Source organism: Macrobrachium nipponense, chromosome 40 (assembly GCF_015104395.2).
Source record: "Macrobrachium nipponense isolate FS-2020 chromosome 40, ASM1510439v2, whole genome shotgun sequence".
Taxonomy (NCBI): Eukaryota; Metazoa; Arthropoda; class Malacostraca; order Decapoda; family Palaemonidae; genus Macrobrachium; species Macrobrachium nipponense.
In genome coordinates, this window is record NC_061101.1 from 17,390,359 (window position 1) to 17,412,858 (window position 22,500).

General features: G+C 36.5%; 1 protein-coding gene across 1 annotated transcript in view; it reads left to right on the forward strand.

Annotated features, from left to right (window-relative positions):
- The window catches only part of LOC135212308 (ionotropic receptor 40a-like), a 14,930-nt gene extending 1,395 nt beyond the window's left edge, over positions 1-13,535 (forward strand). Inside the window, exons 2-7 of the mRNA XM_064245728.1 lie at positions 1-130; positions 631-776; positions 1,201-1,299; positions 1,575-1,738; positions 2,284-2,413; positions 13,069-13,535. The exon at positions 1-130 is cut by the window's left edge and continues 96 nt beyond it. Coding sequence (XP_064101798.1) covers positions 28-130; positions 631-776; positions 1,201-1,299; positions 1,575-1,738; positions 2,284-2,413; positions 13,069-13,176 — 750 coding nt within the window. The 5' untranslated portion in view covers positions 1-27 and the 3' untranslated portion in view covers positions 13,177-13,535. The remainder of the gene's footprint in view (positions 131-630; positions 777-1,200; positions 1,300-1,574; positions 1,739-2,283; positions 2,414-13,068) is intronic.
- Positions 13,536-22,500: the final 8,965 nt, after the last annotated feature.

The following is a 22,500-nucleotide window of genomic DNA, read 5'->3' on the forward strand; positions in this document are numbered from 1 at the left end:
TGGGACCTTCAGACTTATTCCCTAAACATGTTTCGCAATTTGGTTCTGCAAGGTAACCTTCTCGACACCAAAAACCTTTCTCAGAGGATTGTATTCGTCTTCTGGTACATATTTTGTCTGGTCGTCTGTGGTAAGTTATCTTTCTAAGTCTTTTCTGTATATATTGATTCGTTTTTCATCTCCTACGCGAGTAGAGATCGATAGGGTAATAAGCAAGGCCCACAGAAAATTAGGCTGCAAAGTAGCCCTCTTATACCCAGTGAAGTGACCGGATTTCTAGAATGAACGAATTCATAATTAATTCTGTTATATTTTACAATTCGATTTTTTTTTTCATTTTAGTTCTGGCTATGTTTGTCCATTTCTAAATGCTTTTTCTAAATATATCATGACATATGAATACAGATGAACTATATTCATTCGCTTACCTTCTATTTTTGAACTAATACACTAAACTAGAAACTTGAATTATGTAGCTTTCATTTTGTTCTGAAAAGTATGGCAGGTTTTCAGAAATGACCTTTGTTTGAGAGAGGGTCTTCTTCCGAGATCACTCTAATCTTCTTAATAAATTCATACGTAAATGAATATATGTAAATCGTTTCTTCATACACAAATGGTCTATTACAGTTGTCTACTCTGCGAAATTAACTGCTGTTCTTGCTATCCCTGTCTACGAGAAACCAATTGACAGTTTGGAGGACCTACCGAATGCAGTTCGAAATGGATTTACTCCGAGTGTGATCGGGGACACAATCAATGAATATATGTTTAAGGTCAGGAAGAGCGATTTTCATTCATATTTATAAAACCGGTCAGAAATTTAAACTTCTCATCATTAGTGGGCTATAACCACTAATTACATATCTGGGGAAAGAACACTTTAAATGTGAATAGTGGATTCATTCAAAATATCTTTTTTATATTTTTCATTGTCAATTTAACGTCATTTTATAAATCTGAGTAAATGCTCATAAGCAAACGGTTTCTTGCATTCTTTTAGCCACAAATGTTTAGATTCATGAGCAAAAACGTTTTATGTATTTTCTTAATCATAAATGCTTAGCCTTCGTAGATATATAAAGGCTAAAAATCTAACAATCTTTTTACAAATGTTTGAAAATATTCTATTTCAACCATGCTCACTATTCATCCAATATTCAGAGACATATAATAAATAACATGACTTGACATTTTAAGGACGCGGTCGATGGCATCATGAAACAAACCTGGCGACTATTCAACCATAAAGACAGGTCCAAGAGTTTTGTAGACTCAACTTCAACTGGGATGAGACTCGTAAGTAACAGAGATACTGTCATTTGCACACTTACTCTGAGAAAACATTGGCTATGCTTTTAAATGACAAGTTTAGCTTACGTTTATAACCCCAAAGAAGTATGATTTTTCAAAGGGGCAAATAGTAATTATCAGAGTGTCAGAATTCCTCACCAGAGCTTCCTTTCCTGAAGTTCTTGCAAGAGAAATCAGAGCACAGATATATCTTATGATTATTACAAGTTTTTATGTCAGAATTCCTCATCAGAGCTTCGTTTCTTTTCTCACCGCTCAAGGTCTTGCAAGAGAAATCAGTGCACATCGGGCCTTGCACTGCGAAAATCATCGCTGTAGAAATGGGGGAATATAAATTCCACGTGGGTCGTGGCCTCTTCTACCCAAAACCTGTTGGATTCGTTTACCCACAGGGAGCTCCTTACCTAAGACCTTTCAATAAAGTGTAAGGCTCTGTTTTATTTCTTTATCAAAGCATTGCTCAATATATTATTGGAAATTCATTCATACGAGTGTAATTCATTTGGCAATACATTCATACATGTGCAAAGCATTTTGAAATGCATTCGTGCATATAGTATACATTTGGAAGTACTTTCGTGCATATAGAATACATAAGGCTCAGTTTTATTTTTTTTACAAAGCATTGCTTCAGTTTTATTTTTTTTATCAAAGCATTGCTCAGTACATTATTGGAAATACATTCATACGAGTGTAATTCATTTGGAAATACATTCATATATATGTGCAAAACATTTGGAAATACATTCGTGCATATGGAATACATTTGGAAGTACATTCGTGCATATAGAATACATTTGGAAATACATTCATACATGTACAATACATTTGGTTTACATCATTGTTATTCACTGTTATTCTGTTAATTTTATCTCTACAATTTGGTAAATTTGTTTTTTTTTTCAAACATTGGTTATCTAAAAATACGACCTTCTCTCGATCATATTTTTTGTCTTTTTGTGATTCCAGAATCAGGAGACTTGTGGCTGCTGGGATAGTGAACAAGTGGTATGACGTAGAAATACGTAAAATTCCGAGGAAGCATAACGAAGAGAATGAAGTTTCCAGTTCCTCGGCCATCTCTCTTACTCACCTCCAGGTTAACACACACACACACACACACACACACATATATATATATATATATATATATATATATATATATATATATATATATATATATATATATATTCATGTTTTGATGTGCCGATATCAGTGTCTCAAATAGATTAAATATATGGTGATTCACTGCTTCCAATGAATCAGAAAAGACAATTGTAGATATGAAGTATTATATATATATATTTATAGTTTTATGTTGTGGATATCAGTGTTTCAAATCAGAAGAAACAATTGTTAATATGAAGTATGTCGTTAGTCCATATTTTGAGTATCTTATAATCTAATATTATTATTATTATTATTATTATTATTATTATTATTATTATTATTATTATTATTATTATTATTATTATTTTGGAAGGAGACCCTCTTTCAAACATGTTTTATTGAAAGATATTGCTGCATCAACTGCATTCAACTTGTAAATAGTCTTCTCTATTTTTCTAATAATAGCTTTCTCTCTGCTACTACAACTGGCGAGTATTGCGCCGATATTACTCATCAGGAGGAGTCAATTTCGGGGATATTGCTTAAAATTTATTTATTTGTCACAGTAAATGAACAAATCAAAATATAAGTCGATCTAGTGGCCAACGTTTCTCTCGGTATCATCCGAGCATGATCATGGCAGTGGGTCGGAGTAGACTGTAGGTGTTGTTGTTGTTGTTGTTGTTGTATTAAGCCAACACCTCTTGTTGGCACGGGCCTTTCCCTTGTTCGGCCCGTAGGTGATCTGAAAAGATTCATTAGGTACACGGTTAGTGGGTGATGTCACTTATTAGTTTCTTTACCTTGGAGGAGGTAGGTTGTAGAGCACCTGGGCATGCTCTTCTAAGTTTTCAATGATTGTCTTTGTGACTGTGGCAGCTGCATGCTCTGCATCTTGTTCAGGTAATTCATTTTGTGCTGCACCTCTTAGCTGTGCTGTTTCTCTGCATTCCAGCAGAGTGGTTGCTGTGTTTCTTCTTGACAGTGTTCACATGGTCTGACACTGTTTTCCACAATTTCCCAGCAGGCTTTATATCCTAGCCTGAGTCTGTAGATGATCACAGCAAGTTTTCTTGGTGTGTGCCTGTCTATGGGAGGAGGCACAAGATCAGTCGATGTCTTATACCATCTGGCAGACGGTGAGTTCTTTTCTACCCACTCACGATGGTCTTTTAGCAATTTTTCTTTGCAGAGTGGTTTCATTGCATTTTTGATTTGTTGCAGTGCAGGTTGTATATGTATTTGCACTCTGTCAATATGTTTTGTACTTTTGGCTAGCTCATCAGCCCTCTCGTTGCCTGGAATTCCTATGTGACTGGGTATCCAGTTAAAGGTGACAGGTCTTCCTTTTTTGCTGTGCTGGTGTAACAGTGTTTTAATTCCAGCCAGCAGTGCCTTATTTTCTTTGTTTATCTGTTGTTGCAGGGCTTGCATTGAGGACTTTGAGTCGGTGTGGATGATTACAGGCCCTTCTTCATTCTCCAGTCTTATTGCTGTTAACTCTGTCTGCATAGTGGAGGCGTGGTTGGAGGTCCTCCAGCAGGCTGTGAAGTTTCTTGAGTATACTGCAGCTCCCGTTGTTTGATTGTCAGGATCTACAGTGCCATCGGTGTAGTATGTTTGTGCCCCTATGGTCTCAGTGTATCTGATTGCTTCATAGGCCACCGCTCTTAGCTCTTCTCTTTTGCTCTTGGCAGGCTTGTGTATTTGTATATTGCAGTGTCCTTCTTCCAGGGTGGTAGTTGTTGTGTGCCCTGTGTTGTGTCTGGACCTAGTTGCAGCAGTGTTTCTGCCATGCCTAGACTCTTGATGTTGTCACTTTGGTCCTTACCATAGGAACTCGAAGTTTGAATCTCTGGGTGTTTAGCAAGTTCCTCTCTTGCTCTTTTCTTAGAGATGGAGTCTCTTTCTGAGAGGAACATCTTGGCCATTGTGCTTGCATTTTGCTGTGCAATCCTATTCTCTAGTTTTGGCAAGTTGGTTTCAAGCCTGAGGTTGCACAGCCTTGTCCATGTGGGTGCACCTAGAATGAGCCTCATTGCATTGTTTTGAATGACCTCCAGTGATTCTTTTTGAGCCTCTGTCAGCCTCATCATAGTGGGGGCAGCATAGTCCACCAATGTTCTAGTGCAGGCTAGGTAGTACTTTCTTTGTATGTGTTCATTTGCTCCCTCCTTCAGGGATGACATGTATCTCATGGCGGCCAGTCTTGCATTTGCTCTTTCTCTCAAGTACTTGATTTCTTCCTTGAAAGTTAGCTGCTGATCTATGACAACTCCCAGGTACATGTAGCTGTCTACCCATTCTATGGGCTCAGCTCCTATTGTTAGTGGTTGCAGCGGTCTGTGGGCTTTTATTGTCATGGCCTTTGTTTTATTTATGTTTATTTTAAGGCCTAGCTCATTTGATTTGTTGTTGATGTCATTGAGTGTCCTTTGCATTCTGGGTACTCTAACAGCTCCTCTTGTGACTACACACACATCGTCGGCATAGATGAAGATTTCTATGCCTTCTGGAAGCTGCAGGGAGGCTATATTCTCCATTAGTATATTGAATAGAAATGGACTCAAAATTCCTCCCTGAGGGGTGCCATTTTCCAAGTTGTGGAATGTAGACATCACTCCTTGGAATTTTACTCTGCTGCCTTGCTTCCCAGCACGTAGTTTTTTTGTCCAGGGCTAGTAAGGTGTCCTTGTGACTCCCTTTCCTTACTACTGATTGAAGTATTGCTGCTGGACTGGCTAGTTCAAAAGGAAGCCCTTTTTCAAAATCTAATGAAAATACTAACTGGGTGTGCCTTCTTCTGATTTTTTTATGGTAAAGCTGGAAAGAAAACATTTTCTGTTATGTGCACTCTGTAGTTCCGACTCCCTTCCTGATATGCATAACAATGCCTTGTGCAGTGGACCACTCTTGTACTTCATTTTAGTTTAGCTACATTTTTTTTCCAGTTTTCTCAATGCATGACACCAATGCGATTGGTCTTGGGTTCTCTGGATCTTTAGGTTTGGAGATTGGCTGCGTGTCCTGCTGCCGCCAGGTTTGTGGTCTTGTGTGTTCGATGTGTGTTTTGTTCAGGATTCTCAGAAAGGCTGTTTCTCCTGCAGGACCCATTTTGCTGATCATGGTGTATGTTATCCTGTCTGCTCCTGGTGCTGTGTCTCTGCCAGCTTTAAAAACTGCTTTCAGTTCCTCTACTGTGTAAGGGGTGTCAGTATCATCTGGTCTGTGTCAGGCCGCATCGATCTTCTCCCATCTGATCGGTGCTAGTTGATCCTGAATTCTTCTTGTTTCAGGGGAGAGGTTACCTGAGCTAGTCCTGTTGGCGAAGGATGTTGCCAGTCTTTCCGCTTCTTCTAGTGGGTGAGGGTGAGTTGCTACAGGTGTTCTCTTCTTTCCGGCTACTCTGTTCAGCCACTTCCATAGCTCCGAGAGAGATGTGTACTGTGATAGTTTTGTACACCATTCCATCCACTTTTTTTTTCAATTCTTATCTCTTGCAGCTGCTGTTGAACATCATTTTGACTGATTGTAGCAGTTTCCCTCCCTGTTTTCTATTGTCCTTCTTTTCCTGTAGTTTTTTGTTACCTCTGTTCAGTTGGGGTTTTCAGTCTTCTTACTTTCTGGGCAGTAGTACCAGGAGTCTTGTAGGTGTGGTCTCTTCTTCCTACTCTCATGGGCATTGCCCTGTTTGCAGCATTGTGTATAGCCTCAACTAGATCTTTTTTCTAGCTGATCTATGTCTTCTGGAGGTGTGTATTGTGCTGCCCACTCTTCGAGGGCTAGACAAAATACACCCGTCTGCTAGGTCTTGGTTCCATGTCAGAGGAGGTGGCGGTATTGGCAGTAGTTGCTGCATCTCCAACTCTGTTACTGTGGCAAAGTGATCGCTTACTAGTGTTGTATGTACTTGCCACCTTGTTAGGTGTCTGATTGTTGTTGTGGCAAATGTCAAATCTAATCTGCCTCCTCCTATGTGTGTAGGTTGCCCTGAGTTGAGTAGTGAGACTCCTTCAAACTCATCTAGAGAGAAAGCTATGTGCTCTCCAGGTTAGTTTGTGGTCGATGGGGATGATAGCAGAGGGTGATGTGCGTTCAAGTCCCCACATATAATTGTTGGTGAATCTGCTGCATGTGCGAAGAGCTGTGTGAGCTGTAGTTTCTCCTGGTTCATCTCTATGTATTTTTTCTATATATGTTGTAATATTATCTATCCTCTGGTTTAGGCAGTGTGATTCTCACTGCTAGGGTTTCCCACATTGTTGCCACAGGGGATTGGGTTGTGGTTTCTTGCTGTTGGGATTGTATTCTTGACGAGAATTGCCAATCCTCTGTCTGTGCCTACGCATGGGGTTGTGTAGACATTATTTCCAGTTATTCTGGATTTTGTCCCAGTTATTAGCATGGTTTCTTGAAGTAGAATGATGTCCACATTTTCTGTTTTGCCGACTGCAATTAGTGTGGCTGCCTTTGTCCTTATTCCACCAGCATTCCAGTTGATGATCTTCAGCATGATTGGTATGTTGAGAAGAACTGTCTGGGGTCCCTTGGTGCGAATGTTCTTCCAGTTTCTCCTGTCATGCCTTCAGTGACTGATGGTGATGATGAGGATGAGTTGGATGAGTTGAGAGGGGTGTGTTTATTGGTTCAGAGGATGAAGGTGAGGTGTTGAGGGTGGATGTGGGAGGTAGAGGTAAGGTTTGAGTTTTTTGGGAGTGGGTTTTGGTGCAGCTTGGGTCGCTGCCTCCTGCATAGAGGTAGAGGGGGAGGGGGACTTGGAAGCTCCTTTAATGAAGCTCTTCAGAAGTACTTCTATGCACTCTTGGACAGTTTCTTTCCGCTTGATGTCTCCCTTAACCCTTAAACGCCGACTGGACGTATTTTACGTCGACATTTTTTGTCTCTCTGGTGCCGACTGGACGTATTTACGGTCGACATACAAAGTTTTTTTTAAAAATTCACGGAAAAATACTTTTAGGCCTACCAGCCAAAAACTCTTGAATCACGCGCCTTGGGGGATGCTGGGAGTTCACGGATCAAGGTGTTGTTTTGTTTACAATCGTTACGCAGGCGCGCAAGCGCGAATTTCTTTCTTGCCGCACTAAAAAGTATCTGTGACACATGTCAGAAATTATTTCGTCACTTTGACATAATTTTTTTACCATTTTAAATTAGCCGTTACATGGAGTATTATATATGAAAATGTGCGCATTTTTATGTAGAATACAACAAAAAAATACTCATGATTGTAGCTTTTATCAGTTTTGAGATATTTTTATATAAATAACGATAAGTGCCAAAATTTCAACCTTCGGTCACTTTGACTCTACCGAAATGGTCGAAAAACGCAATTGTAAGCTAAAACTCTTATATTTTAGTAATATTAAATCATTTAACTTAATTTTGCAACTAATTGGAAGTCTCTAGCACAATATTTCGATTTATGGTGAATTTATGAAAAAACTTTTTCCTTACGTCCGCGCGGTAACTCTTCCGAAAATAATCATACATGCGATTGTGGTAATGTTGGCACCATTTTAAATCAGCCGTTACAATAAAGTTTATATATGAAAAAGGTGGCGCAATTTCATGCAAAATACAACTAAAAACAACCCTGGTTGTAGCTTTTATCAATTTTGAAATATTTTCATATAAAAAAAATGATAAGTGACAAATTTTCAACCTTTGGTCAATTTTGACTCTACCGAAATGGTCGTGAAAAGCGCAATTGTAAGCTAATAAACGCTTATATTCTAGTAATATTGGAAGTCTCTAGCACAATATTTCGATTTATGTGAATTTATGAAAAAAAAATAATATTTACTTTACGTCCGCGCGGTAACTCTTCCGAAAAAATCATACGTTGCGATTGTGGTAATGTTTGCACCATTTTAAATTAGCCGTTACATAACGTTTTATATATGAAAATGTGCGCAATTTCATGTATAATACAACAAAAATAGTTGAAGGTTGTAGCTTTTTCTCATTTAAAAATATTTGCATATAAATCACGATAAATAGAAAAAAAACCACGTTCGGTCAAATTTGACTCTACCGAAATGGTCGAAAAACGCAATTGTAAGATAAAACTCTTACAGTCTAGTAATATTCAGTCATTTATCTTCAATCGTGAAACAAATTCGAAGTCTCTAGCACAATATTTAAATTTATGGTGAATTTAAAAAAAACCTTTCCTTCCCCTCCGCGGCGCGGATTCTCCGCCACAAATCTCCGAAATGCGTAAGTCCCATTCTCGGAATATTTGCTACCGTTTCATATTAGGCATTTCATAGAGTTTTATATATGAAAATGTGCGCAATTTCATGTAGAATAAAACGAAAAAATATTTGAAAGTTGTAGCTTTTCTTATTTTTGAATAATTGCATATAAAAAAAAATATTTATTATAAAAAAAATTCGACATTCGGTCAACTTTAACTCGTCAGATTTGGTCAAAAACTGCATTTGTAAGCTAATATTCTTACAGTATAGTAATTATTCAATCATTTTTCTTCATTTTGAAAGAAATTGGAAGTCTCTAGGGACAATATTTTTTAGATTTATGGTGAATTTTTTGAAAAAAATTATGTGTTTACGTCCGCGCGTTACAAATTTCATGCATTATTTTGTGATAATTTATTTTCTCTGTATTGCTTTTTATCGTTTACAATTGTTATATACCAAAATGATTGCAATTTAGTGTACATTCACGGAACGAAAAAAAAGTAACTTGTACCTTTAACCGTTTTGCGCACAGCGCGATTTGAATGCAATTATATATGAAATTTCGTTTTTGCGCTATCATATATCGCATTATTTATATATGATAATGATAATGTTTTTCATTTCTGATGGTTGCATACTAAACTTCAGGCAATGACAAAAAAAGGAGCCAAAAATGAACTCTTAATCTTCAAAACTAAGCGCGCTATGATTTTTTTTGAAAAAATATATTTTTTCCGCTTCCGTGCTCACTCTGAAACGTCTCACGGCACATGGGAGACATTTTTTTTTTACCGCTTCGGCGTTTAAGGGTCAATGATTCGGTTGGAGAAGTCTGTCAGTCTGTCCCTGAGATCGATTTTGATGGAAATGGTCCTTGGCAATGGTTTAGGTGCCTGAGGATTTGTTTGCTGGGGGGTGGGTCTTCTTGATGCAGAACTGAGCTGTTTCTTTTTTCTGCTGGGTCCTGCCCCTTCCCCTCCTGGATTCCTCCAGCTCTTCTTTGGTGTAAAACTTTCTTCTGGGCTGAGGTTTTGGGGCTGCCCTTCCTCTTGATATGCTCCTCTCTCTTCTTGTCTCTTTAGGCAGAGCAGCCTTTACTCTTGGCAATCTTTCAGGGCATCCCCAGGCCATGGCAATGTGAGCCTTGCTACAGTTGGGGCACTTTGGTGTTGTAGTCTCCCCTGCTTTCCGTTTGGCAATGCACTCTTCAGTAGGATGTTTCCTGACATTGGCTCTTATGGTGCCCAAATTTCTGGCATTTGAAACACTTTAGGGGTTCTGGGTAGTATGTTTTCACCCCATATCTCCCGAATACTCCCAGGTCAACTCTCTCTGGGATGGTCCCTACGAAAGTGACCAGTATAGCTTTGGTAAGGATGCCTTGCTTGTTCTTCATTCTTACTGCAGCTGTCACGTTGGTTGCGCTGGTCAGGTGGCTTTCAGGCATTTCAAGCGGGTAGCCAACCACTACTGCTTTCTTGATCCTCTCTTCTTCCTTTAGTTCTTTGATGGCGATTCCTGTCGTGGTCCTCAGGGCACTTATTGTTTTTGCATCTCTGGATGAGATGATCCACTGACCCTGCTTGTTGGGTTTAGCCTGGAATTGCAGGCTTTTGAACTTGGTCTGGAAGGCTGCTATGGCTCTGAATCCTTCGGTTGAGTTGCTGGCCATGACCCTGAAGTGGGTGATTTTTTCCTTGACTTGGTTTCCATTGCCGTTGTTCTCTGGTGCATTTTCTTTGAAGCTGGTTCTTTTTTCCTGCTTCCTTGTCCTTTTTGAGGTAACGGTGGTCCATTCCTGGTCGTCATCATCCTCCTTCGTCCTTTTTTTCTTCAGGTCCTCTGTGACTTCCATCTTGGTGGTCTCTTCTCGTTCCTGTAGTTGTTGTGGTTCCATGTCCGTCATCCTTAGGGGTGCTTCCAAGTCAAAAGAGGGGGGTTGTAAGGATAGTCAGTGTGCCTGGTTAGGTTGTCCAACCCTTTAAGCCCTAGGGCACCAGACAAAGTGAATGTTGGAGTGGAAAAATGAAATTAAAGAACCTGAAACTGAAACTGTAATTGATTATTGTTATTATTATTATTATTATTATTATTATTATTATTATTATTATTGTTATTATTATTATTATTATTATTGTTACTTTATCACTCTTATTACTTTATTGTTATTATTATTATTATAACAATTTATATATAGTATATATATATTTAATATATTATAATGATTACTTTTTACTTACTTCCTTTACTTTACTTTACTCTGCTTTACTTTACTTTCCTTTACTTTACTCTACTTTACTCTATTATTACTATTTTATTGTTTCTATTGCTGTTGTATTATTATTTAAAGTATTATTATTATTATTATTATTATTATTATTATTATTATTATTATTATTATTATTGTTATATTTTCTTTTCTGCTTGGAGGGGGGCCCTATCTAGCCTATTAGTAGCTGTATACTGACTGCAGCAGTTGCAGCTGGGGAACCCCCTTACTGCTCTCAGAGCAATAAGACGACCCAGCAGTCAAGTCCTACAGTCAGGGAGGTCCTTAAGATGGGAAAGGAATAATGAAACACTTAGACCAGTTTACTGATCTCAATTACACACTTTCACACATGCAAACTATTCCTTGGCTTATAGTGCCAATCCTTTCAAACAACCTATCGCCCTATCCTAGGTTCTTGGCTTATAGGCGCCAAGCCTATCAGTCCTGTGCCACTTGCCACAGACGGCGAGAGTGGGAGATTTTGACTCTTGGGTCCTGCTCCAACTGGAGTTTTAAGATCACAACAGCTACCAGATTTTCCACAGGAGAGTCTGTTAGTAATGGAAGGTTAATTGGAAGGTAGAGACTTATTTTATAGTCAAACGTTATTTTCCTTATAACAATGGCTGAATATCAGCAATAATTATTAGGCAAAGCCTTCAAATTTGCAGCAGGCGACGCTGGGGGCGCCCTTCGGCAGTCTACTCTGCAGGAGTGGCAGCAGGGGCAGCCCCTACAGGAGAGCAGACAGCAGGCAGCAGCGGCGGCGGCGGCGGCGGTAGCAGCAGCAGTCGGCAGGCCCTCGGGAAACGGCAGCGGCAGCAGCAGCAGCAGGCAGTATCCAGCAGCAGTCGGCAGGCAGGTCTCAGGAGAGAGGAAGTTCTTCTCACTGTGGGATCAGTGAGAGAACTGGAGGTGTTGTCAAGATCTACTCTTGCTGGGGGGGTTGGTTGTTCTTCATGATAAGGTCGCGGGTACGTCGATTTATTACCAAAATCGACGTACCCGCGACCTTATCATGAAGAACAACTCAACCCCCCCAGGAAGAGACCTCTTGAAACAGTCGAATGTAGTCTACCAATTCTCATGCCCCGTCCGTGGATGTCCCGGCTCTTACGTGGTATTACTTCTATGAAACTGTCCAAGAGGATTTCTTGCCACGCACAAGAAGGGGCAATTAAAAACCATACCATGACAGCACACCAGGAAGCCATCTCCCGCGACGGTATTATCAAGAATATTAAGATAATAAGGAGGGCTCCTGACCAGCGACGTTTGCGACTGCTCGAGGCACTCCTCATGCAACGAGAGAAGCCCTCATTGAATACGACGCAGGAAGTGCTCTTCCTCCCCCACCAACTTAAGGAGACCTATGTGCATAAATAATAGCACAAGTAATTATCATACCGAACGACACTCCGATCAAAGAATACCAGAAGAGACAAGCAGCCCAGCAGCCAATGACAACGCAAGCCGTCGTGACACAGCGCCCAGGGAAGTCATGCCCCAGCCTCGACGATCAGCTAGGCTACAACAGCGCAACCTTCAACGACGAGAAGCGTCTTGAAGAAAACTTCTTTCAACCAATAGCTGGAGCGCATTGCGCCACCAGACAATGAAACGCAGCTTGCGGTTGACCCCCTGCTGACCTGCCGCTATATATTGAGTAGATCTTGACAACACCTACAGTCTCTCCGACCCACTGCCGTGATCATGCTCGGATGATACCGAGAGAAACTTTGGTCTGACTAATCGACTTATATTTTAATTTGTTCATTTACTGTGACAAATAAATAAATTTTAAGCAATATCCCCGAAATTGACTCCTCCTGATGAGTAATATCGGCGCAATACTCGCCAGTTGTAGTAGCAGAGAGAAAGCTATTATTAGAAAAATAGAGAAGACTATTTACAAGTTGAATGCAGCTGATGCAGCAATATCTTTCAATAAAACATATTTATTATTATTATTATTATTATTATTATTATTATTATTAATTATTATTATTATTATTATTATTATTTATTTTATTAATTAATTATTATTGTTATTAATTATTATTATTATTATTATTATATTATTATTATTATTATTATTATTATTATTATTATTATTATTATTATTATTATTATTATTGTTCATTTCAGGCTGCTTTCTTCTTGATGTTTATTGGTTACTTGGCGGCAGCGATGGCGTTATTAGCTGAGAGGGCCCATTGGGCTTTATTTAGGAATGAACGAGTATCAGAAAAATAACAGAGGATCCTCACGGAGCCTGAATACAGAAGAGTCTACTGAGGAAAATATTGGTTAATTTCAAAGGTTATTTAATGCATTTTCTCTTTTTCATTGTGGGGCACTGAATGTACATAAATAGATCTTGCTTTCTTGGCTTTTCTTTGATTTGTGATATATACTATACTCAGGTTGCATTATAAAATAGATTGATTTTATGATTTAGAATAAAAATTATTCTTCAACCTCAAAGAACGTGATGATAACGTAGTCCTTTGAGAATTTGAATAACGAAAAACTTTAATCAAATAACCGTTATACTCAATTTATATATTCTCATTTTATTTCTAAATTCAGCGTTGTTAATTTATTACCTAAGCTTCGAGGAACTGGCTAGTTAATGTTGAACAGAAAAATGGTTACAAATCACTCTGTTCTTGAAACGATAACTTCTATTGTGGGTGACTTCATCAATAGATTATTGCAAACTGAATCTTACGTATTACTTACCTTTCATTAAAATTATTAAGGCTTTGGACTTCATTAAAAACTATATTTAACATTTGCCTACTCATCTGGTGAAAAATCCAATAATATTTTACATTTAAATCTCACCTGATATACATAAATCCACAGTATATAGCACTTAACTGTGAGACACCATCTGGATAATACTTTTAGATAATGTTTTATGAACTTAACCATTAGTTTCAAGTAATCAGTGATAAAATTCATGTCTTTAAAAGATCTGAAATCAATCAATCAGTATACAGCATTTTACTGTGAGACACCACCTGGATAATATTTTAGATAATGTTTTATAAACTTAACCATTAGTTTGAAGTAAGTAGTGATAAAATTCATGTCTTTAAAAGATCTGAAATCAATAAAAGACGACTATATGACTTTAGATAACGACAAATTTGAACGATGGTAAATTTGCCTGCGTCGAGACATTCCAATCTCACATGACGGGTTCACGCGTTCCAAGAACAATCACCGAGTGACAGAGGAACGTGACGGCTCGTTCCGCTCCCGCGCCCGTTAATTAACGGCCGTTCTGAATAGCCCAAAGAGCCCCCCTGGGGGGCTGGGGAGTGAAGCCATCCGACCACTCAGTCAAATGCCATCGTTCCTCGAGGGAAGTTTAGGATTTAGGCGGAGTATGATCCTCCTGAATTTGCAATATCGTGGAAATGGTTTTTCTCTACGTCAAGAATTGCTGATGGTAGAATTGAGCTTGTTCTCTCTCTCTCTCTCTCTCCTCTCTCTCTCTCTCTGTGAAAACACGAAGAGTCCTTCCTTTTTTTTTATGCCATCAATATGGAATATAAACTATTAATATTTCTGTGCCTAAAAAAGATAGCAACTCCTATACTGTGATTATTATAGTCACCCCTATATAAAAAAGAAGAAAACTATGTATTTCCATTTTCTTTGTTGCACAATGCTGCTAGATCCTTACGTGCCCGTTTCTAATAAGATAAGAAAGCTCTTACCTTATAAACAAACCTCACCTATGTCCGTATTTGTTCTAATGAAACTAACGCAAAGAGAAAATAATCATTTAAAATAAAAAAGCACAGGTAAATAGAAAATAGATAGGTGGAATCTTGTACACGTTCAGCAAAGGTAACAATGCAACAATAAAAACACAATATATGGCCAAGATCATTGACTCTTCAAAGCTTCCAATGAAAATAAAAAAATATTAATCCCCCCGCCTAAGAAGTCTTCCCTTCTCGGTGATCTTAGGTATTACCAGCAAGGGGTAATTTAGTTTCTTAACTGCATGGTATTAGGTGAAAAATATTTTTAAACGTATTAATCAATAAAAAGGCAATTGAATGAAGATAATATTTTAAGCAAAAAACAATGAGATTCATCAGTCATAAGTCACATTTTTAATAGCGATATATATAAATATGTGTATTTATATATACATACATACATATATATATTATATATATATATATATATATATATATATATATATATATATATATATATATATATATATATATTATGCATATATATATACTATATATATATATATATATATATATATATATATATATATACTACTATATATATATATATATATATATATATATATATATATATATATTATATACCCTATTAAAATGTGACTTAATGACTGATGAATCATTCATTGGTTTTTTGCTTAAAATATTATCTTCATTCAAAGGCCTTTTTATTGATTAATACGTTTAAAAATATTTTTCACTATATATTTGATTAATACTATTCCACGTTTCATTATATATATATATATATTATATTATATATATATATATTATTATAAATACGCACACGCCATATAGATTAATACTATCCACGTATTAAATTATATAATATATATATATATATATATAATATATATATATATATATATATCTATTAATATATATATAATATATATATAAATTATATAGAAACACATATATAATGAATATGCATATATATCTTATATCTTATATATATATTATATATATTAATATATATATCTATATATACTATATATATATAATATGTATATATATATATATATATATATATATATATATATATATATATATATATAATATATATACTATATATATATATATATATATATTATATTTAGGGCTGTTTGCCTTGTATAATAAGGCCCCCTATGAGGTAATGTTAGACTTGCGATAATCTTACGCTAAGTCGGTTGGATATGCACTTCCATACTCATTGGAGTGTCTTGGGTTTTGTAGATTCACTTACGAAGTCCGGTATTTATCTTTGGGTTATGACAACGAGCGGTTAAACTCATGATGATTCGGCAATGATGTGAGGTTCTAGTAGAAAACAAGAAGTATAAAAAAAATACTTATATTCTCTGAAATTACATGATGAAGTTCAGAGGAAATTTGTACACGTCTTCTAATGACGATGGCTCGATCGCTTCTGCCAACGATGATGGCTAATTCTGTTCTGTTCTCACTAATATCTCGGTTAGAAGTCATAAAGGAAGCAGACAGTAGCTCGAACATATGAACATACATACAAATGAGACACATTACTAATCACGTAGGCCGTTTGAATTATAGGTCGCGGTAGTTGTCTCAAGCAGGGAGCTTGGACTAATGTTTCAAAACAAATGAATGACCACAGGTGACGGACGTCACCATAGCCTACTTATTGTATATGTCATCTTAGCGTCTCTAGTCCTGATCACATTCCTGCAAGCAATCTGGTGACCTTCTTTAGTTTTAGTTTTTATATATATGGAGTAACATTCCATATTTTTATTATGTAATCACTTACATAAAAAAGCTCGGTCAGCTACCCAAAACCAACCACTGAATATTACTCAGCTTGACTTGCATTTAACTTACAGGAGTGTGATACAGACACTATGTGATATATATAGATATATAGAAAATACTTATAAGTAAAAAAAAAATTCATGGTGTACACAAATATAGATTCAAGTAATAAGATATAAGACACAATATGCATATGATAATATTCGTAAATAATAGTGATCACGTGATATATACTGATACAGTTTTTCACTTCATCTCTTTAAGATACATATGCTACAGAAAATACTAATGTACTATATTTTAACTGATAAAAATTCATATATGAATTGATGAAAATTATTAATGTTTATGCTGATTGATTCGTTGATTTTTATGCTAACTGTTATATATCTGCAGTTATTGGTAAGATAAAAGGTAACAAATTGATTATAGGCTACCTGATTTGTTTATACATATGTATATGGATTCATATAACTATGATTAATATATGTGCACTTTAAATAGATTCCTAGTGCGTACACACAAAGATATATTTCGACTCTGTTATTTATGATAATGTATATATAGATTCCTAGTGCGTACACGCCAAAGATATATTTCGACTCTGTTATTTATGATCATTTATATATGGATGATATTTATATAGGATACATGACCGAGGTTATACTACTAACACATTTAACTAGCGTTCGAACAACTTTTCGACCATTACAGTTACCAGACAACAACCTATAGCCAAATGAAATGGCCAATTCCAAATGGTTAAAACAAGGGGAAAATTGCCTGGCGGGTTCAACGTTCTATTTCGGCCTCATACTTGTTGTTTGCATCCTAAGCCACACAAATATGTTCGCGATGAATAAAATCATCCCCAGCACGAGTCCTTCGCCAGCAACGTAGAGTTGAATATCCCTCTGGTCGTAATTGTCGGAAGTATGTCCCTTTTGTAGTCGATTTCTGACAGCCGCCAGAGCATTCCGCATTAAAACGAGATTAACGATGGGATACGGGTGTCGGTCGAAGAAGTCCATGAAATAAGCCTGTTCACTTATGATGGTGCTTATTCCTTTCACATTGTAGGCGGTTGTTACTTGACTGCAGTCGTCCACAGCGATGAACAATTTTTTTTTGAAGTTGCGATGTGAAACTCTCGTACTGGAGGATACTGTAACCAGGTTCCATTAATCAGCCTGCAAGTGAAATTATACTTGTCACAAGGGCAAAGTAATTTCAGACAACATCAAAATACGGGAGGGAGAAAGCCATTTAGAACCAGATACTTAACCCACCATGAATTCGCTTGATATTTTTTATATGGAATTTCCAAAGAGTCAGCTGTACAAACTTTTTTATCCATGGCATTAACAATGAGTGAACCTATCCAGGTCTATGATGACTGTAAAATATCTATATTATAAAAATAAACAGATATCAATATGAATCCCAAAGAAAATTCGATATTACTGGTAATAAGTTACTAGACAAAGAAGTGTGAAACGGAACTGTTTTTAAGATTGTCAGGCAACATAAGAGTCAAAGAGAATATTAATCATGATTCTGTATTTCTCTATGCTTACTGAAATTAAGCTGTGATACCATCCGATCCTATGTGCCCCTAACAAAAGTTTCATATTTAAATTTCTCGCGCGCATCCTCTGAGGTTAATTTTTAAAACTTTATTAATAGGCAGGTAGATGCAACGAAAGAACAACACTATTGTTAACTAATTTTTATATAAACTTTGGGTTTTTCAAGAAAATGTGACATTTCCATGAATGTGATTTACTTTGAATTGTAACAGACTAATGTTTGCAAGTAAATAATTTCATATCCATGACTTGATACTTCTAAATGTCCGTTTACCAATATCATAAGCTGATTTATTGACTCTAATTGTCTATGAGGTTCAGAAAAAATTACTTCATTTTGATGTTATAGAAATTCTATTTGCCTATTTTTGTTCATTAATCTTAAAACTATTGCAATTCCTTAACTAAAGTTGCATTGCACACACGGATAAGAATAGGTTATGGCTATGTATGTCATCATGACCTATGAACCACATGTGAAGTTCATGAGCTAAGCAATTCCCTCTCTCCAGCCAACCTGCTTTGCAAGCGGTTTATTGAGGTTAAAAGGAACAATGCTGAATCGGCAAATGCGCCAAGCACCTTCAGGACTGATGACCTCATCACCTGGCAGGAGATTGCTCCCAGCCAGCTAAGAGTTACGTTACTTGCTGTAATAAATACGACTTTAGTATAAATTAAATTGGGTATTTTTTTTTTTTTTAATACTCCACCCCACATGAGAAGAATGTCTGAAAAAAAAAACAGTACCAAATTTTGAACAATATATTAGTTCATGTTGGAAATCTGCATGATTGTAAATAATGTAATAATGTTAAATTAGATATTCCATATTCCAAACTATGTAAAGGGTTTTCCATACAAATTTTATATATACTATTTGCCCTGTATAAGATTATTCGCATCGAATATACATTTTTCACTTCTAGACTTCCTGACTTTAAAATCTCTTTTATTTTATTTTTATTTTATTTATTTTATTTTTTTTTTTGGTTTTCCAAGTGACTACGAATAATAGAATCACCGGGGACCAAGAACAATATGTCAGTAGGTTTTGATATGTGTTTTGAACTTTTATTCTTATTTGTCATTACTAAAGCGTTAAGTTAGAGTTCAAATCTTTACGCATATATATTTGGATATTTAATTAACCTATGGTTACGTTTTTGCTTATTGATTTTATCGTGATTCCTTTTTTGTTATAATTTGTAACCCTTCCGACTTCTTACGGAGTGTATTATATCGACTCCACGTGTATCCATATTTATTTTATTTTTTTTATATTTATTTAATTATATAATTTTTTTTATATATATTTGATAAATTAATGGTTGGCTTGAATATGTGGAAAAGTGTTCTAGCAGCGTACCATATAAGGCTACTTGCGGTATCAATTCTATAGATACAAGATATGAATGATAAAGGTATTTAAAACCGCGAGAACCACTATAATCCAGTTCGGATCCAATATCACGAGTTGTAACTCGTAAGACATGACACTTTTTTTATTTATCCGTTCTACCAAACCTATTGACTCTGGGTGATAAAATATAGTATTGGTTTTCTTAATGGAAAGGAATTCACACAACGAGTTAAGGAGATTATTATTGATTTACACCATCCGAGTCAGATTATTATTATGTGTTGAATTCCATGTTTACTGATTTAGCACTCATAAATATTCCTAGCGCACTCAATTGCGGTGTTTGTTTTTAGTGCTATTAATTCTATATAACGTGTCAAGGAACTATTAACACTAAGAAGTGTTTATTTCCTCTGTCAGACTCGTAATTCTGTTAATAATTCTACGTATATTCTTTCAAGGATTGATTTGGCACAGGATAGGCCCCTAAACTGACAGGTGTCTTAGTGTATCCCTTGTTTTCATGACACGTGTTACAATTAGTTATGTGCTTTTTATATCTGTAAGTATTGTAGGCCAGTAAAACAGTGATTTGGCTTTCTGTGACATAATAGAGAACCCTGGATGACGGAATGCAACCAGTTTAGGACGATTGGTATGAAAGGGATTATTACTACTACCTGGTCGTTAGTCACCTGCTGTGTTCTTCGGGTTTTCCTCGTCACGGACCTACATATAATATTACATTTGATTACATAATTCTGATACACATACTTTAAATATACTTTTGCTTTAGGGTTTCCGTTCGAAGCGTTTATTGTTTTGCTTAGCTGCTGACCCTGTTTCCATTCAAAGTGTTTATTGTTTTGCTTAGCTGCTGACCCTGTTACTGTTCGAAGTGTTTATTGTTTTGCTTATTGCTGTTGATTCTTGCTTTGTTTAGTTTGTAACAATTCGGCGCTCCAACCCAGATATTCAATGCTCGCGATCTCTTGGGTTGGGTTAGGAATTTCTTGTTTAGATATGGTTTTTAACAATAGGCACGGATGTTTCTATATGTTTTAGTCCAATTAATGGTTCTTTGCAGTATGGTGCGGGATTGCGGGATAATGCATCAGCTATTGAAATTGATTGGCTTTCCCAGGTAGATACCTTTAAACTTGGCTCAAAGACCTGAATGATCATATACCAACGAGTTCCTTTTGGACTATGATTAAAGCCTTTGAAAAACTTGGTAAGTGACTTATGGTCGGTAAGGATTTTAACAGGATAGCCGTAGATTATGAATTTGAAATATACTAGTGAGTTAACGATACCTAGCCCTTCCTTGCTTATTACTGCATATTTACTTTCAGAGGGCTTTAGTTTACGTGAATAAAAAAAACTATAGGAAAGAACTGTTTATCATATTGCTGAAGTAGTACCCCTCTTACCCCTTTTGTCTGAGGCGTCTGTTGCAATAAAAAGAAAATTCCTCATTTAAATCAGGGATTTTTAAGTTAGGTGAGCTGCATTATTCCGCTTTTAAGATATCAAACACCTGTTGATGCTTTTCAGACCATAATAAATCTACGCCCTTCTTCATAAGATCTGTTAAAGGAGCTGTCATGATTGAAGAGTTACATATTTACATACGATTGTAATACCCACTACAGCGCAAAAGTGCTGTATCCCCTTTTTATGTTAATAGGTACCGGAAGTTATGAATAGCCGACACCTTACCATGGACTACTTTAAGACCTTGGCTACACACATAAAACCTAGATAAACATGTTCGGTTTTTAAAAACTCACATTTAGATATCTTACTCTGAGATTATTTGTCTTTGTCTCCGTAGCACTAGCTCTAGTTTGTGTGAATGTACTTCTAAGGTATTAGTAAAGATTACAAGATCAACCATATAGGCATGTAGGGTATCCCCTAAAAGTCTCCAAGCACTATATTGTAATTGGGGTGCAACGTAAGCCGGAGGCATACGTAAAAATTGATAATATCCCCTGAGTGTGCTGAAAACGGTGTATGAGGTACAATCACTTAGGTAATGGTATCTGGTGAAAGCCTTTAAGTAAGTCCAAGCTGGTGAAAAATTTATTCTAACCTAACAGAGATAAGATGTCGTCGGTTCATGGCACTGGAAACGATCGGGAATCGTTTCCTTGTTTAAGTGACAGAACTCTACACAGCTAACGGCCAAAGTCCGATCTTTTATGGCATGACGGTTTGAGGGCAAAAATTAATATGGGCTATTTGATTTCCTAATGACTCCTATTACTAACATTTTTCAACTTCGTCATTCATCTCTATTTTGAAATTTAATTGGGAGTGTATACGAAGGTATGTATATAACTTTATGTTCGTCCTTAGACCGTATTTTGTTTTCAATGACATCCGTTTTTCCCCAGAGATCACTCGCTTGTGGAGAAACTTCCTGGTATTCAGATAAAAGAAAAAAAAATTTCTGCTGAATCACCTCTGCTTGAATGACTTTACGGATATTACTTTAGATAGAGTATAAGAGAGATTCATCTACGACTGATTGGGCATGATTAAAATTAGCAACAATAAAAAATGCAATATTTATATGTATAGGTTTTGTGGATTACTAGATTAACTTGTTGCCGTGAGTAAATAGTGTCTAGGGCTTTGTTCGCGGAAATCGTTATATTTCAGAGTGTCGGGAAGGATTAAAATTTCATTTCCCAGCAAAGTCTTTTTACACGCCCTAAGACATTCGAGGGTGCATGCGTCTCGAGATTTTGCGTGCAAACTGCGACTGCGGTTGTGGGAGAATTCTGTTGGGTCATTGAACAATATCACAATTTATGAGACACATGAATAGTTCCTCTATATAAGTTATTATTTGATTAACTGTCTCTTTTTGTTCAAACGGATTTTAATATGTCTGAAGGTTTATAGAATTTTCCTTTGATAAACACGCCTTATTTGGCAGGGGGTAAGGTAATGTTTTGTATACATAGTAGGATGGATCTTACAATTACGCTAGATACAGATCAATGTTTTTTATAACTCTAGAGGTATCTGTAAGCGCTCGCTTATCCGGACTTCTCAATAG